The sequence below is a fragment of the Notamacropus eugenii genome, chromosome 5 (genome assembly GCF_028372415.1).
Source record: "Notamacropus eugenii isolate mMacEug1 chromosome 5, mMacEug1.pri_v2, whole genome shotgun sequence".
In the NCBI taxonomy this organism is placed as follows: Eukaryota; Metazoa; Chordata; class Mammalia; order Diprotodontia; family Macropodidae; genus Notamacropus; species Notamacropus eugenii.
In genome coordinates, this window is record NC_092876.1 from 100967020 (window position 1) to 100983737 (window position 16718).

The 16718-nt window shown below is 35.3% G+C and overlaps 1 protein-coding gene across 1 annotated transcript in view; it reads left to right on the plus strand.

Moving 5' to 3' along the window:
- The window catches only part of FREM2 (FRAS1 related extracellular matrix 2), a 240500-nt gene that overhangs the window by 114603 nt on the left and 109179 nt on the right, over positions 1–16718 (plus strand). Inside the window, exons 4-6 of the mRNA XM_072610422.1 lie at positions 792–1022; positions 11265–11390; positions 13934–14185. Coding sequence (XP_072466523.1) covers positions 792–1022; positions 11265–11390; positions 13934–14185 — 609 coding nt within the window. The remainder of the gene's footprint in view (positions 1–791; positions 1023–11264; positions 11391–13933; positions 14186–16718) is intronic.

The window sequence follows — 16718 nt, forward strand, 5'->3', positions numbered from 1 at the left end:
TGGAACCTGTTTCTTCTCTCAAGTTACATAAATTTTAGTTTCTATCTTACCTTGAAGATAAAATTTTGGATTTTTCATAGTAAGATTTTTTTCCCAAGTAGCTCTGTCATCAACTATAAATAGTCTATAAGACTGGAAAATATATGTTAACTCACTTTTTTTTCTCAATACATGGAATTCAATTTCATTTTGTTTCTCAGGATTAAATGTACCTGCAAAAACTGAAGCATGTGGATTAAGTCAGAATTTTTATCATTGTTTAGTTAGAGTCAATTTCTTATTTGAAATCAAAACATTAATAAGCATTTATTGTGCACCTACTATATGCCAGGCATTGTGCTAAGCACTAGAGATACAAAGAAAGATAAAAACCAGTTCCTGTCCTTAAGGAACTCACAATCTAATAGAAGAACAGAAAGAAAAACATGTTTTTCAATTAAATGAGCAATCTAAGGAACAGAAATTTTACTTCTAATCTTTATCAATTATCAAAGTTATCAAACTAAATTTCCTCCTTAAAGGTTGTTCACTAATATCAATAGTCTCAAGATCAACATTAAAAGAAGCATTCCCAGAGAAGGATCTATAGACTAGTTTACTGCAGAGAGGAAAGGATTGAGAGGGAGAGAGGGAAAGATAGAAGGAGAGGAGAGAGGGAGAGAAAGAAGGGGGGGAGAGAGAGTGGAGAGAGAGAGAAAGAGAGAGAGAATTAATCAACTCTAAGTAGAAAAACCTGAGTAATTTGATTTCAAATGAAATTAAACAAAACTAATTCTGTGTTTCTTTGAAAGGTATTGGCACACAAGATGGTACAGCAAAAAAAGACAGAGATTTCAAAGGAAAGGCCCAGAAACAAGTGCAATTCAACCCAGGTCAAACCACAGCCACCTGGCGAGTGCGAATTCTGAGTGATGGTGAACACGAGCAGTCAGAAACCTTCCAGGTGGTGCTGTCAGAGCCCGTCATGGCTGCTCTAGAATTCCCTGCTGTGACAACAGTGGAGATTATTGACCCAGGAGACGGTAAGAGGATTTAATATTTTTTCCTGTTGTTTCCAAAATTCTATCTTTAAAATGAATTGCAGTCTGAACTTTCCATAGCAAGAACTTTCCAAAATAGCAGATCTGTAGTCAGTAAGCATTAGGAATAAAATTAGAAATTAAATGGAGTTAGATTCTTTAAAAAGTTATATGCACCACAAATATGGGTTAACTAATTTATTCTCTTTCCTTTGGCAATTCTTTCCATTTTGCCTTGTTTCCCTTAAATTCTTACTTAAGAGGTACATTGGCATGTAACATAGTAAAATCAGGCCAATTAATATTTCCGATTTGAAAATTAGGTCCCTTCTTATTATTTCTAACATCTTATCAGTTAGATTTTCAATTGTGACTTTGAGAAAATCAATGAACCTTCCAGGGGTCCAGTTGTTTTTTCCTTTATAAAATAAAAGGGCTGTACAAAATGTCCTCTGAAATCCCTTCCAACTCTAGGCGTAATACCTTATAAATCTACTAATTATTACCCCCAAAGGCAGTAGGGCATAATAACAACAATGTCTAACATTTATTTAATATTTACTCTGTCCCAGCCACTGTACTAAGGGCTTTACAGTTATTATCCCATTTGATCTTCACAACAACCCTGAAAGGTAGATGTCATTATCCCCATTTTACAAAATAAGAAATTGAGTCAGAGGTAAAATGACTTGTCCAAGGTCACACAGCATCTGAATAGCACTTCTGTCTAATTCCTGAAACTGTTTCTTCTCCAAGATTACAGAAATTGTAGTTTCTACACTTACTTTAAGAGAATATATTGCTTTGGATTTTTTCCAACTAGTACTTATAATCTTAGAGTTGCCTCTTTATTGAGGAATTAAGAGACTTGCCCAGAGTCACAAAAGTTGGCATGTGTTAGATTCAGGACTTGAATCTAGGTCTTCTTGACTCTAACATTAGACTTTTTTCTATTTATTCCAGTGGCATGGTGGATTGAGTTTGGTCCAAGAGGTAATGAAAGAAATGCCAAGTGAATGGAGAATGAGAGAGCAAAATGATGCTCTGTTACATTCTAAAATATAATTTATAAGAATAATAACAGCTGGCATTTGCATAGCACCTACTCTATGCCAGTGTTGGAGCTCCTTGGAATAAATCCTACTATGAAAAATACAAAACAATGTATTATCTTAAAGTTAGGCTAAAAACTAAAACGTATGTAACTGGAGAGAAAAAACAGGTTCAGGAATTAAACAGATATGCTACTCAGACACTTAATAGCTTTGTGATTTCAGGCAAGTCATTTAACTTCTGTTTGCCTCAGTTTCTTCATCTGTAAGATGAAGATACTAATAGCACCTTCCTCCCAGCATCATTGTGAAGACTAAATAAGATATTTGTAAAGTTATAAATGCTAGCTACTACCAGTAGGAGTAGTAGAGTAGTGGTAGTAGCAGTAGCAGTAGTCGTAGTAGTAGTAGCAGTAGTACTAGTAGTAGTAGTAGTAATCGTAGGCTGTAACAGAGCATCCTTTCTGCACTCTCATTCTTCATGCACTTGGCATAACTTTCAATGCCTTTGGAGCAACCTCAATCCACCATGCCACCTAGGAATAAATAGAGAAAAGACTAGCTCAAGAAGACCTAAATTCAAATCCCAAAACTAATACATGCTAACTTTTGTGACTGAACAAATCACTTGATCCTCAGTGCTGAGACAACGCTAAGGTTATGAGAATAGAGACAATCTGTATTGATAGGAGGGCTTTCTTCAATAAAACGCAGGTCCAGACTCATTCTATAACCCCATCTCCAAAATACTTGTTTTAATATTGACTAGATTTTGGACTTTCTTTGATATTGTTGGGGATGTTGGATAGCATATACAAAATGTATTCTGTTTCTCATTTTTTTTATGATTTTGTCTCCTCTGTCCTCTTGCTCTTCATGGCTTAAAGCTTTCTTTTAAGTTTCTTTGGACTTAAATTTTCTTATCTGTAAGCATGCTTAGGCCAATGGTGGTCAATATGGATGAACACTGCTGCTTCCCTCTGGCCCTTGTCCTTTCTCCCACTATTGTCACCGGCCCTCAGGGCTGCCTTTTTCTCAGTCCTAGATGAAAATGATGTCTGAACAGTTTTTTGAGGACCACCTTTTTTTTTTTAATGAAAACGTTTTAGAAGCTCTTCTGAAGTTAAAATCCCCTGAGCCAGAAACCATGGTTTGTTTTTAAATGGCCAGCTCACTTTGCTTTGTCAATCAAAGAGCTCTTAAAACTCTGCCAAGATAAAATCAACCTGAGTGCACTAACCAAAGGAGTCATGAGGAAACCTTGCTTTAGATGGTTGAGCACAGTTAAATGTAGAAAATAGAGACTCTATTGTTACAACTTTAATTTTTTTAAAACCCATCCTGCCTCTCATTTAGTTAAATGCACTGTTCAAATATATTCTAGAGTCCCATAAAAGGGCAATTAGCATTAAATTCGATTTGGTCAGCATGGTAGAAGGATAAACCAAGCTTTCATCTGGTCCTGAGAATTTGGTAAATGCCCATGTAACAAAGCTTCTCGATTTAAAAGCCTAATTTGTTCTTAATGTTCACTCATGTGTTAAAATTTTGTTTAAATTCACTTCTGAATACTTGGTTGCTAACCTACAAAGCTGAATTTCCTTGTATCAAGAAAGAAGAGATTTGGTTCAATTTTATTCTGCCCTGCTATTCATTAACTCCATCTGCCTTTTTTACGCCCCTAGTCATATGGAATTGAAGGGCTAGAAGTGAGCTAAAGAGGCTTTCCAATCTACAGTCTGTCTCCAATTCTATCCTGTATCCAAAAAGGACCTAACCTAAAACCATCTTAATTGTCTGTTGTGCTTCGAAATGTCCAAAGGAAATCTCTGCTTCTTTTCATAATGCAACCTCGTGTATGAAACCTAGATAATTAGCAAGTGCTGCTTAATACCTAGATTGTACTTCTCTTTTTCCAATTTAATCCATTTTTTCTTGTTCTTGTTTCAGTACAAATAGAGAAGAGCTATTCACCTTAGAGTTTCCATTCACATATAAATAAATCATGAAATCAACAATGGCCCATTCTTCATCAGATTAAATTACCCTTTGCACCATCCCACAGAGAACAAATTTCCCAAACCTTTAGTTTTTGTGATTACTTTAGTCCATATCTAAATTCTTCATATTTCATGAAAAGTTATAAGGCTTTGACTATACACCACACAAATATTGAGTGGAGAGAAAAACTCATGATTCTCATATTTTCCTTTTCCAGAACATGATTGCTTAGATTTTTTTCAGTTTTTTAATTGCTATACTACAAAAGGCAACTGCTGTGTTGAATAGAGAACTGACTTTGGAACTACCTGGGTTCAAATCCTGTTTCTGACACATCCTGGTTCTGTGACTTTAGGCAAGTCACAACCTCTTGAGCCCTAAACAGTTCCCTAAAAGCTCCAATTGTGAAGAAGTTATTGACCTGCATTGGTAGAGGAAGTTTCTCTCAAAGAGTCCCTACACCATAGAAATCACTAGTCCAATCCCAACACTAGTCTCCTTTCCAAGAGCATCCCTTTCTCTTCATAGCAAGCTGTGAATAAAACCAGTCAATCAAGTATTGATCAAGCATCTCTCTATGCCAAATTCTCTGTTAGATACCAAAAATACAAAGAGCAAAGTGAAATTGCATATTACCAGGAGAAATAATAAACAGATGTAAAACCAAAAAAAAAAGTCATTTTGCACAGAGATACTAGGGGGAATCAGGAAAAGCCCATGTCTTCCTCTCACTACCCAGAGATAAACTATCAGTCCTTCATTCCTTATTTATGTATAGCTACGTCTACCTCATTTTCCTCTTTACCCAAATTCTTGGAGAATCACAGGTTTTCATCAAATTGGATCCATTATTTTTTATAATTCAACAGGACATCCTCAATTAAAAATGCAATGTACTGTAAAATTCACATAACTAATTGTTGTAAAGACAAGAATTTTTTCATCTATAGAAAGTTTGAGCTTAGTCATCAAGCATACTTTGAACCTTTGTATACCTTAAGTAGAAGATATGAGACATTCAGCAGCACAAGATTCTAGAAACCCACCCCAGCCTGAGAATTCTTTATGACAGAATTTTGGTTAAAACAGATTCAAACTTCTAACCTTAGTGCAGATAGTTGTTCATCACTGGCACCTGGTCACTCTACACAAACAGTGACCCTTCACAGACAAAGAGGACCACCCAAATATGGATATGGTGCTCAAGAAGCTATGGAACTTGCTAAGCCTCAGTGATTCACTACCCATATCTTTAGGAGGAAAAATTGTTTTTTAATTGAAAATTTGGACAAGAAAAGCAGATGTTTACATGACAAAAGAAGGAGGCACACCATACTCACCTCTTGTAAATGTCGGTATCTTAATGGAAAAAATGGTTAATTCCCATGCCATGCCACATTTAGAGCCTGGTGTAAAAATGAAAGGTGAATGAAGAAAATCAATTTTATCTTATAGACTTACAGAAAATTTAACACATCTTGTCATTTTTCTTTTCTCTTTTCTGTCTGTTTCACTTTGGAGTCCTATTTTTCTTTTAGTCCACTAAAAGCTTTGTTTCCTTGTTTCTTTCTCTGTTTTATAGAGAATTATAGAATTTTAAAGCTGAAAGAGACAGCGCATCCCTCACTTTGGAGATCAGAGAATCAAGCCTCAGTAGATTTATTCCTTAGCTTAGAAAAGAAGCTAAACATTTTCAAACAGTATCATTTGATTGTTTTCATTAGCCTTGACTAACCCAAAAAGATTAGATTTTCCCTTAGAGATGAGATAATAGGAATTCTCTCCCTAAATTCACAGGATTAGAACATTACAAAAATTTAGAACTGAAAAAAGACCTTTGAGTACATAGAGTCCAACTCCATCTCATTCTGCAGATGAAGAAACTGAGGTACAGAGAAAGTCATTTGCTCAGGTTCACACAATTAGTAAGTGCCTGAAGTAAGATTAGTACCCAAGTCTTCTTGATTCGAAGTCCAGTGTTCTATCCACAGTGCCTCTGCAAGCAATAACCATCTCGCCTTACACTGATTATCTGCTGATTGGGTTGGAAAGTCCCACAAAACAAATCCCACTAATTCCTGGGATCACTGTATTGAATTCCTATGAGTGACCGGTCATGGTACTGCTTCCTTCTTGTTTCTTCCCCTTCTTACTTCCAATGCTTTAAAGTCTAGAAAGCATTCCCACCCACCAGAGAACAAATGGCAAATTGTCCATAGGGGTCCTACAACCATTTCAAATGACCTGAAAGGACTAATTTCTAGAACATACTTTAACAGTGCCCTTCACCAAACAGAACATAGTGTTTCACTTTGTTACTCAGAATAACCATTTTAAACACAACCACTTTGTGACTTAAAAGCTTCTCACCTCTCTGACTCTTACCACCCCATCGCCCCCCACCAACTACTACTGATAATGCAGTGTATCCTCAATTCTCAAAGAATCTGTGAGGTTTTATTAGTATTTTTTAAAGTAAACAAATATTCTTAGGGAAAAGCATGCAATGACAAATCCTTAATTCACAGACAATTTTTAAACACACATAGGCACAATTTGATTTTCTAGAAAAACATAGAAAAATATTTCTATCTTTATTTTCAAAATGAAGCTTTCTTCTCTTTTAAATTTTCATATTATCATATTTCTAAACACAGACTTCCAGGCTGTAACTTCATTGAACATATTGTAATTTAAAAATACTTCCTTATAAATTCAATCAATAATATTTTGTACTCATGAATGTAAGGTATAACAGATATTCATATTGAAAAACTTCCTTCTCTCTTTATGTCAGACCACTACTAATCAAAGCATAGGTTTTGTATGCATTAAAGAATATAACCTTATTGAGTCAACTCTACCAGGACTGGTCACCTAAAATATTTAAGTAATTCAACACTATTATTTAGATTGTAAGCTTGAAGTCTCTTCTAACCTCTTTATGGAAAGAACTAATTGAATTTTCTGTTTGGAAGAATGACAGCAAAACATAGACATATATGTGTGTACAAATGTAGTCTTGAACTAATGGATTAAATATTTGCACACTTTAAATACGTTTTCATTGGGACTGTATTAGTTTGACTAATTATTATTTAACAAAGAATAAACTTCATTCACCCAGAAAAGTGTGGAATTTTGCATGTCTCAAGAACTTTAATGTAATTGAATAAAAAGATGGCAACTTTAGTGCACCTTGTATGAACTCAAGTTCATGACATAGAATTCAGATGACTCAAGCATTTTTTCCCCAGACCTAAAATTAATTGTAATTTGTTGCGCTGTAGGGAATGTAGGATGAGGGAAAAACTGGGTAGCTGATTCATGTCCAGTGTTAAATGTGAGCGTTGAGGTGTCAAGAATTGATAAAATGACAGTTCATTCTAACTGAGGACAGAGAAGTGATAAAGAAAGGAGGCCAGCACATCATCCTGCCAAAATCAGGAATTTTACCTTTGAACTACATGCATGAATTCTCACTGCAGCCTGTGTGGGTCACAGCTTTATGTGATTAAGAAGTTTTAGGAAAAATGGGAGGTTATGACAATTTGTTAATCATACAATATTTATCTTCTAATAGACACAGAAAGGTACAAATGGAAAAGATTCTTCTAGGAAAAACCCTATTTAAAAAAAAAAACAAAACTAAAACTACACAAAATAAGTATAGGCTTTTACTGACATTAAATAGAATTTCTTAACAATCCAACATGAGAGAGAGAGAAGGGAGAAGAGAGGCAGAGAGACAGAGAGAGATACATACAGACAGAGAAAGAGAGAGACAATTCATTAAGCATATTAACACTGTGCTAGTGCAAAGGATACAAATATAAGGCTACAAAAAGACAGTCTCTGCCCACAAGGAGCTTATATTCTAATAAGAAAAGACAACATAAAAGGGGAACTGGAATGGGGGTTTATTGAAGTGAGAACTGAAGGGGAAAACATGGAAAGCAAGGTGGAACCGAGAGAGAAGACATTGTAAAATGCCTGTTTTTCATGCTGTGGTGCTGCCATACAGGAACTCATCAATCAGAGAAAGTTTTCATGTTTGTATAGTACCTGAAGAAAGTCTTCAGCCTCCATCCTATTCTTGAATTGCATATGTAATGCAATGCCAAACAGCTCTTAGGAGTGGCATGTTCTTGTCCATGATTTCTATTAGTGTTCCTATTTATTATACATTGGTGTTTCCACTGTGGTTGATAAATGTGATTGTCTCTCTTTTATAGAGGAGAAAAAAAATAAGGCATGGACAGGTTAATAAATTTTCCCAGGTTTAGCTTTCAAATATGTAAGAAATCCTGTATTCACCATCAGTTGTCCACAAATTTAAGGAACACAATATAAAAGTATTGTTATATTTACAGAAAGTTGTTTCAATGGACTACATTTAATACCAGTCATGAGACTATATTTTCTTTTCTTTCTTGTGTCTCAGTTTTTAAGAATTCACTTTCTCCTATTAAATTTTACAGAGCAGTAATAGTCTTTGCCTGTCTCTGTCTCTGATATAATAGTATTTGGTCAGCTTATAGAGCAAGGCGTTTTTTGTGTGTCATGCACCTCTTTATTTTTCTGGAGAAATCCACCAGTCCCTTCTCCAAATAATACTTTTAAATGTCCCAAGAGCATAAGATTACCAAGGAAATCATTTATATTGAAATATGATCATCAAAATTTGTTTTAGAAAATAAGTCCATGGACCCCAGATTAAGAACCCCTTCCACAGAGAAAAATGTTTCCTTCTCAGAGTGCTAACTACCTCTTTATTTTGGCTTATGAAAACCACTTGGAACTTTAACGTAACAAACAATGGCAGTGCCAGTAATCACAAATATTTTTCTGTTCAGATTATGTTCCAGTCATGCCTTCTGGCTCACAAAGAAAGCAATGGCTGTCAGTTTCAACTACCAAAGAACAGTAATATTGATAACATTGTTTCATCCTCTTATATTACTGAAACATTCATTCATTCACTTATTCCACTAACCAAGAGGTATTCAGCATTTTTATTTTTCATTTTCTATAACAGTGGCAGATCTTTTGGGCAACACTTATTTCTAAGCAGAGAAATCGCTCCCTGGGCACATGTTTTGTTGAGTTTTTTTCAGTTTTTTTCTTTCTGCTTCTCTTCCTGCTTTTCCAGAACCTAAATTCACCTTTGCAATTCTTTGTAATCTAATTTAAATTGGATTCTTTTTTCACTTGTCTTTGGTCTTTGACTCTCAAGGCATTGCTACTTTAAGATAAATTGATCATGCTATTGTAAAAAAATTTTTTACACCATCACTGAATTAGCCCAAAATGCTGTGTCCACTTGGAGCAAGCTGCACACATGAAATTATCAGCTTTCATGATAAAGTGAAGTAAAAAAGAGATCTACCAAAAAATACCACCAAATCAACCTCTCCTCCTCTACATCCCCCCCCACCACTTTCTCCCTCTACATATCCAGTCACATTTCCCATAGATAAAAAAAAAAGCCCATGGGAATAGATAAGCCTGGTACTGTGCCCTCAAGGTCAGCAAGCCCAGGACTTAGTCAAACCAAGTGGAGGAGTGAATTCCAGAGCTGAAGGCCCCCCACCAAGAACACCCTACTTTTCTCTCTTTCATAATTCAAGTCTACTGACAAATGGAAGGAGTGCTGCCCTGCCTTACTCTACAGGCTTAAGTGGTACAGGATAAGAAAGTGATATTCAAGACTCAAACCTCATGGGGCTTTAATAATTAAAATCCAACACATGGAATTTTTCAAGTAAATTTTATAAGTAACTGTCTGACTAGTATAGATGAGTTGAATATGTATTAATTATAATAAATACCACCCAGCAAATGGATTTTTCCATGCAAAGTATGACTTGAAGTTTCATGCAGGGTACAGTAAAATAAGTCCACTGGCAAACATTAAATTTCTTTTGATGATGGAATAATATTCCCTATATTCACCTGAAAGAAAACAACACTACCAAAATATTATACATATCAACTTTCTGTGATATGTTTTGCTTTTATTGTTGCAAAGTCTGATGAAACTCTCTACCTTGAGAAAGAACATTGTGGGTGTGTTTTTGGTTTAAAGGAATTAGAAATAATGAAATCCTAATTCATAACCATGTAGTTCATTCAAAGCTGAATTCTATTTCATAGTCTTATGTTTTTCAACTAAGAATAATATGGGATAAATTAGCTAGATTAAAAACAAGTGCTCTAAAACTAATTCAGATAATAAAACTGGAGGTTTTTAAAATTATATTTGTGAAATCTTAAGGTCACAGATTTTATCTAATGAGTATCTAAAAATTTTCCAGGAAGTATTATTTTCTCACCTGCAGTATTTCTAGCATTCTTTGATTGTCAGAGAGTCATGTGATACAGTGCTTCAAAGAGAACATGATGAATTGTTTTCAGTATTCTTTTTTATAAGGAAATTGTCAGCAAAACCTTTATGTAATGAGTTCTGAAGTAATTAGACCAAGCAGTCATTTCCTACATCGCTATATAGTAAATATCTTGGAAAATCATTTAAATCATCTGAACGAAATTTTTTATCTTTTTTTTTTTAATATATAGCCTTCTATCATTAAATAAAAAGTGAGAAATTTATACTTGTGTGACTATACTTGTACATATCACAGTTACTTTTCTAGGGAAAGAGTCCAAATAAATGCTTCTTTACCTCTGATGAATAGAGCCCTGAATTCCAAAGGAATTCTGCTTTCAAAAAAAAAAGTGTACATTATTCCCTCTAAGCATGCAGCATCCAAAATGAAAGAGATTAAATTAATTTGCTGAAGTTTCATTCTCTGCCAAGAGGCCAAAACTAGTTTCCAGGGAAGGTATGCCAGAAGCCCTTACTTAAGTGAGAAAAAGAGATTACAGAGGAGATGAAAGAGAAATCTTTTTTTTTATAATTCCCAAGGAGATGATGCTTTGGTTCTGAGTTTGTGTGTTTTAGATGTTATCTCCTTCCCCCCACCCCACCCCACGCACTTTCACACACACACACACACACACACACACACACACACACACACACACACCATTGTTCGTAGTACTTTGTGGAAGGAACGACAACAAACAAAAACAAACACTAGGAGAGGTTTTGAATATGTATGTGGTTGTTTCACAGGTGATGATCTCAGGAAGTACAGTAATGACTGTTTATTCTATGTTATCTCTGCAGAATCAACTGTCTTTATTCCTCAGTCTGTCTACACCATTGAAGAAGATGTTGGTGAATTGTTCATCCCCATCAAGAGAAGTGGAGATGTGAGCCAAGAATTAATGGTGATCTGCTACACTCAACAAGGTAGTACAAGTCAGGTTACATGTGAATGATGACTGAAGAAAAGGGAATCCTCTCAAACCAAAGACACAGATAGGTTTTACACTAAGAGCAGCTACCTCCCCTTTTATTTTTCGCAAACCACTAATTGGTAAAGAAGCTTCAGAGACATTCTTTACCAGGGATTGAAGACTAATGAAAAATGAATAAATAAGTTTACTTTGCCAAACAACCTTAAATGCCTCAGGTAGAAATACTCTGATTTAAAGGAATTTGAAGGTTCTACATGGTAGATCATTGATGATGAACTTTAGTGGGCAGGTGTCAAATAAGCTGTCCATGTGTACCACAACACTCCTGAGTGCAGCCAAATCCGATGAAAATGTAATTGGGAAACATTTAACAAAATACATAAAAATATAATACAACATAATTAATGTTAATTTGTGGCTTTCTAAGTCATTACTTGAGTTTGATGCCACTAACGTAGTTAGGAAGAGTGGTGCAGAGTATTGGAGTCAGGAAGATCTGAGTTCAAATCCAGCCTCAGACATTTACTAGCTGTGTGACCCTTATGTATAAAATGGAGTTAATTATAACACCTCCCTCTCAGGGTTATTGTGAGAGTCAAATGACATAATAATTATAAAGCATTTAGCACCATGTCTGGCACATAGTAAGCTCTACATAAATGTGTGCTCTTATTATACAGCTAGGTGGTTCAATGGATAGAGTGGTAAGCCTGGAATCAGAAAGACCTGAATTCAAATGAGACCTCAAGCACTTACTAGTTATATGACCCTGGATGTGCCACTTAACTGTGTTTGCCTCAGTTTCCTCGTCTGTAAAATGAGTTGGAAAAGGAGATGATAAGCCACTTCAGCATCTTTGCTAAGAAAACTTCAAATGGGGTCACAAAGAGTCAGACACAACTGAAATGACTGAACAACAAAAACAGTTATTATATCCTATACTTAAAACCTGGCCAATCATTTAACCATTCTGAGCCTCAGTTTCCCTATTTATAAATTGAGCAGTATTTTAACTATAATGCTTACTCCTCAGTTTATTGTTGTGTGGATCAAATAAGAGAATAGATATGTGTGTATATACACATATATAGTTATATATATGTATATATATGTGTATATATATATATACGTAAAATGCTTTGCATACCTTAACGAGACATATAAATGTCAGTAATTTGTAGCACCTGGATAGCTGTGTATTTTTTGGATTTTTTTTAATACTTGCAAGGTAATTTAAAATGACAAAATGCCTAACAGAAGAAAGAACATCTGAAATTTTATAGTTTAACTATACCAGACCCACATTTTGTTTTGTAACGACAAATACAATATCTTGCTGAGGCATTTATGTGTCTTTCTAGCTTAATTTATTAGAGCTTAAACTCAGGACTAACTCATACTGGATTTGTGGCTGACTTTTCCATAGGTCTAATCCATCATCCATTGACAGGTACTGATTTTCTTTAGCATTCTTGGGCTGTTTTGATCTTCTAGTAGAAGGAATAAACCAGTTTACCAAGGAGGATATCTTAGCAGGGTAAATCATTACAGTAAAATCACAGCAGCCAGAGGAAATAGTGTGTTCCACTGCACTGAGGCAAGATTTCAAGATCAACCACTTACTGGCCATCATATAGACAGCTAAAGATTATTGGAATTTACGCTAAATTCCACCTTAACCATCTGGGTGCCACTCACTCCTTACAACTCCATGACATATTCCTAGGAAAATCTTGTGGGTTACCCTAATTAGTTTAGATTCCTAAAACACACTGTATTAGTCTTCATTACTTAACCCAACACCTTTCCTGCTCCCTTAAAATATACCTTTGCCTCAGAAATAAATAATATCCTCTTTCTGAAGATAAAAAGTCATTCTGGTTGTTTGCATACATATGGTAGAATAAAGAATGACAGTTCAGATGCTTGAATATTAAATGTTAGTTACATCTTTCAAAATAATTTGCTTTTGCATGAGCAATACATATATATATAATCTGTAACAAAAATTTATGCTAAAAATGTTTCCTTCCCTTTTTATGTCAAATCATTTCTAACCAAAAAAAAATGGTTCAAAATAAATTGATTTTGTATGACACAAAATTATTCCTTAATTTGAATTATAATCTGAAGAACCTTACTAGGAATGAAATGTTTTTGCTTACCTGAAACATAAAAAACTTCTGTATAGCTTTTTAAAAGTTGTACTTAGGTGAAAACAGTCATCCACATCAGATCTCAGATCATATTGTTATAATTTCTAAGGCGGTCTTTAAATTGTACCTTTGATTTGGAACTCAAGATGAGGAAAAATGGGAGACCATAATATTTACTTTTAATTGGTTTGGAATAAGCTTAAAATCCTTATAAATGTCAATAATAACTAATGTAATGGGAAAGGGAAAGAAGTTATTGATAATTATGATAATTCATTGGGAATAACAAGGCAAAATTCTGAATATGAAAATTAGTATCTTTGCAAGCACCTTTGAGATATTTTTCCTCATGAAATTTTTAACTGCTCTCTCCTGCTAGGCACTGCAACAGGGACTGTCCCAACATCTGTGCTCTCCTATTCTGATTACATATCCAGGCCTGAGGATCATACCAGTGTTCTCCGATTTGACAAGGATGAACGGGAGAAAATGTGCCGGATTGTTATTATTGACGACTCTTTGTACGAAGAGGCTGAAACATTTCACGTTCTGCTGAGCATGCCCATGGGCGGAAGAATTGGTTCAGAATTCCCAGGGGCTCAGGTTACGATTATCCCTGACAAAGATGATGGTAAGAACTAATTTGTCATTCTAAATGTGTCTCTAGAAGAAGCAAAATGTGGCAAAGAGTGATAACATAATATGTGTTATCCTCCCGTTATATATCAATTTGGCGTTCTTTCCTTCTCTACCTGTTTCCTTCCTCAGTCAAGCCTAAAGTCAGTGAAATAGAAACCTTTGAAAAATTAAAATATTCACACTTATTTTAGAATTAATTATTCACAATCTGCTGCCTCTATGTCTCTGAATAATGTGATTTTGTCTGCATAACATGATTTTTAAGTGCTTAGAGAAAAAAGGCCATATATAAATGGGTTTCATTTTATACACTATGTAACCTGATATCAGGCAATATTAAGTGATTATTTTTTTTTAACGATGAGTGGGGAATTTAAGGAAAGAAATACAGGTAAACCCAGTTATTTTCTGCTTGTGCTAGTCTGGATGGATTTTGTAATTAAACTCTGTATCCAAAGTCATTCCTGATGGAACCTGCCAGGCAAGGATGTTAAATCAGTAACTAGAAAGCTTGTGAAAGAGAACAGGAGGATCTTGTTCCACCTTGCCCTCTTAAAGAGAAATTCCAAAGAAAAATCCCTTCCTCTGAAAGGAAGAATGACAGAGATGGAGAAACAGATAGAATGAAAGAGAAAGAAACAGACACAGGCAGAAATGATAGAAACTTTCCATGTAGAAAAGTGTGTTGTTGGGTTTAGTTTGGGGTTGTTGGTTTTTTGGTTTTTTTTTAAACAATCAGTGAAGAAAAAAAGTGAGACATGGATGGCAGTGTAGGGAGCCACAAAGAGACAAGGATGCATGATGTTTGTTTATTCTACAGTGCCAGACATTCCCTTAGGGTAACAAGGGGGCAGCTAGGTGGTGCAGTGGATAGAGCACCAGTGCAGGAGTCAGGAGGACCTGAGTTCAAATCTCACCTCAGACACTTGACACTCACTAGCTGTGTCACCTTGGGCAAGTCACTTAACCCAATTGCCTCATCCTGGGTCATCTCCACTCATCCTGATGAATATCTGGTCACTGGATTCAGATGGCTCTGGAGGAGAAGTGAGGCTGGTGACCTGCACAGCCCTCCTTCACTCAAAACAAAGTCAAGTGTAAGTCATGTCATTATTTCTCTGATGGCACGGTCTTCTTTGGCACTAAAGGATGAACACACACCCACACGCGTGTGCGCGCGCACGGTAACAAGAAAAGAATGCCAAAGCCAGAGTTTTTGCCTTGGGAAGAAAATCTGTTGGAGCTCTGACACCTAAACACCGCTGAAGTCTTATGAGTTGGGGACTACTGGGGACCAGGAAGGCCCTTTGACACACACTAAATGATCCTCAGATAACCATTTGAAAATGAGAGCAGGCAAAGTGAGGAAAAGGACAAGGAAAGATAATAATTGGGAGAGAGCTTTAAAAAATGATTAATTCTAACAGCATCTGCTTATTCTGAAAGTATTATTTCCTTTTGGTGTTTAGGTTTATTAAGAAGTTAACTTTTCGATATAAATAAGGTAAAAATCTATGGTGAAATCTGGATAAATAATAGGAACAGTGATTTCACTGGTAAAGGAAACTACTTGGTAAGGAAACTCCCTTTACCAATACAGACAGGTATCATATAATCTTAGAAAGTAGCATAGAATGAAGAAGTTAAACAAGTTCCCCAGAGTCACACAGCCTGTATGTGTCAAAAACAGAACTTGAATCTAGATTTTCCTAATTCAAAAACTGATTCTCTTTCCACTACCTCACACCACCTTTCAAGCTTGTACAATGTCAGTGCAGTTTCATTTTAAATGAAGTAGAAAGCCCTAAAGTTACATTATATATTTGGGCACACTACCACCATGCATGGCCACCTAAATTCAAGAATGATTCTTTCAAAGTTGAATAACATCCTTGGAAGTGGAAATTCCAAAGGAATTTCTTTTTGGGAAAAGTAATACGTTGTAGGAAAAAAAGATCATTTAAGGCCATCTAGTGGTTTTAAAATAACGTGCAATGTTAGATTTAAGAAACTGCCTTTCAGTTCTGTTAAAAATTTTCTTTTCAATATTTTTAAAGTCTTTTTTCTAAAAGAAAAAAGTCCTTTTGAAAATAAGATTGGCTGTCTATATCCAGAGTAACTTAATTCTCTATATTCTATTCAAATTTCCATAATGAGGGGAGAGGGGAAGTTTAGAGGGGAGAATGCAAAAGAAAATTTAAAAAAATTATCAAATAGCAATAGAATTCCCACTTCATTTGAAAAAGACCTTTGTGGATAGTGGAAGTGTTGATGGTTATGGCCATCATTGCTGGCTTCAAAAAGCCTCGTAGTATTAAACTGCCACATCATTTTTCACTCTCTTTTTCTTCTGGGCCATAAGGAGAGAAGAAGCAAGGGAAATGCAAAATGTAGTAGCTGTTTTTCCATAAGGAACAACAATTTTTAGCTTGAAGTTGAGTAGAAAAGGATGTTATGTTCCCCATGATAAAGCTAGGTGGCAGAGTGACTTGAATGCTGGACTTGGAGTCAGAAAGAGCAGAGTT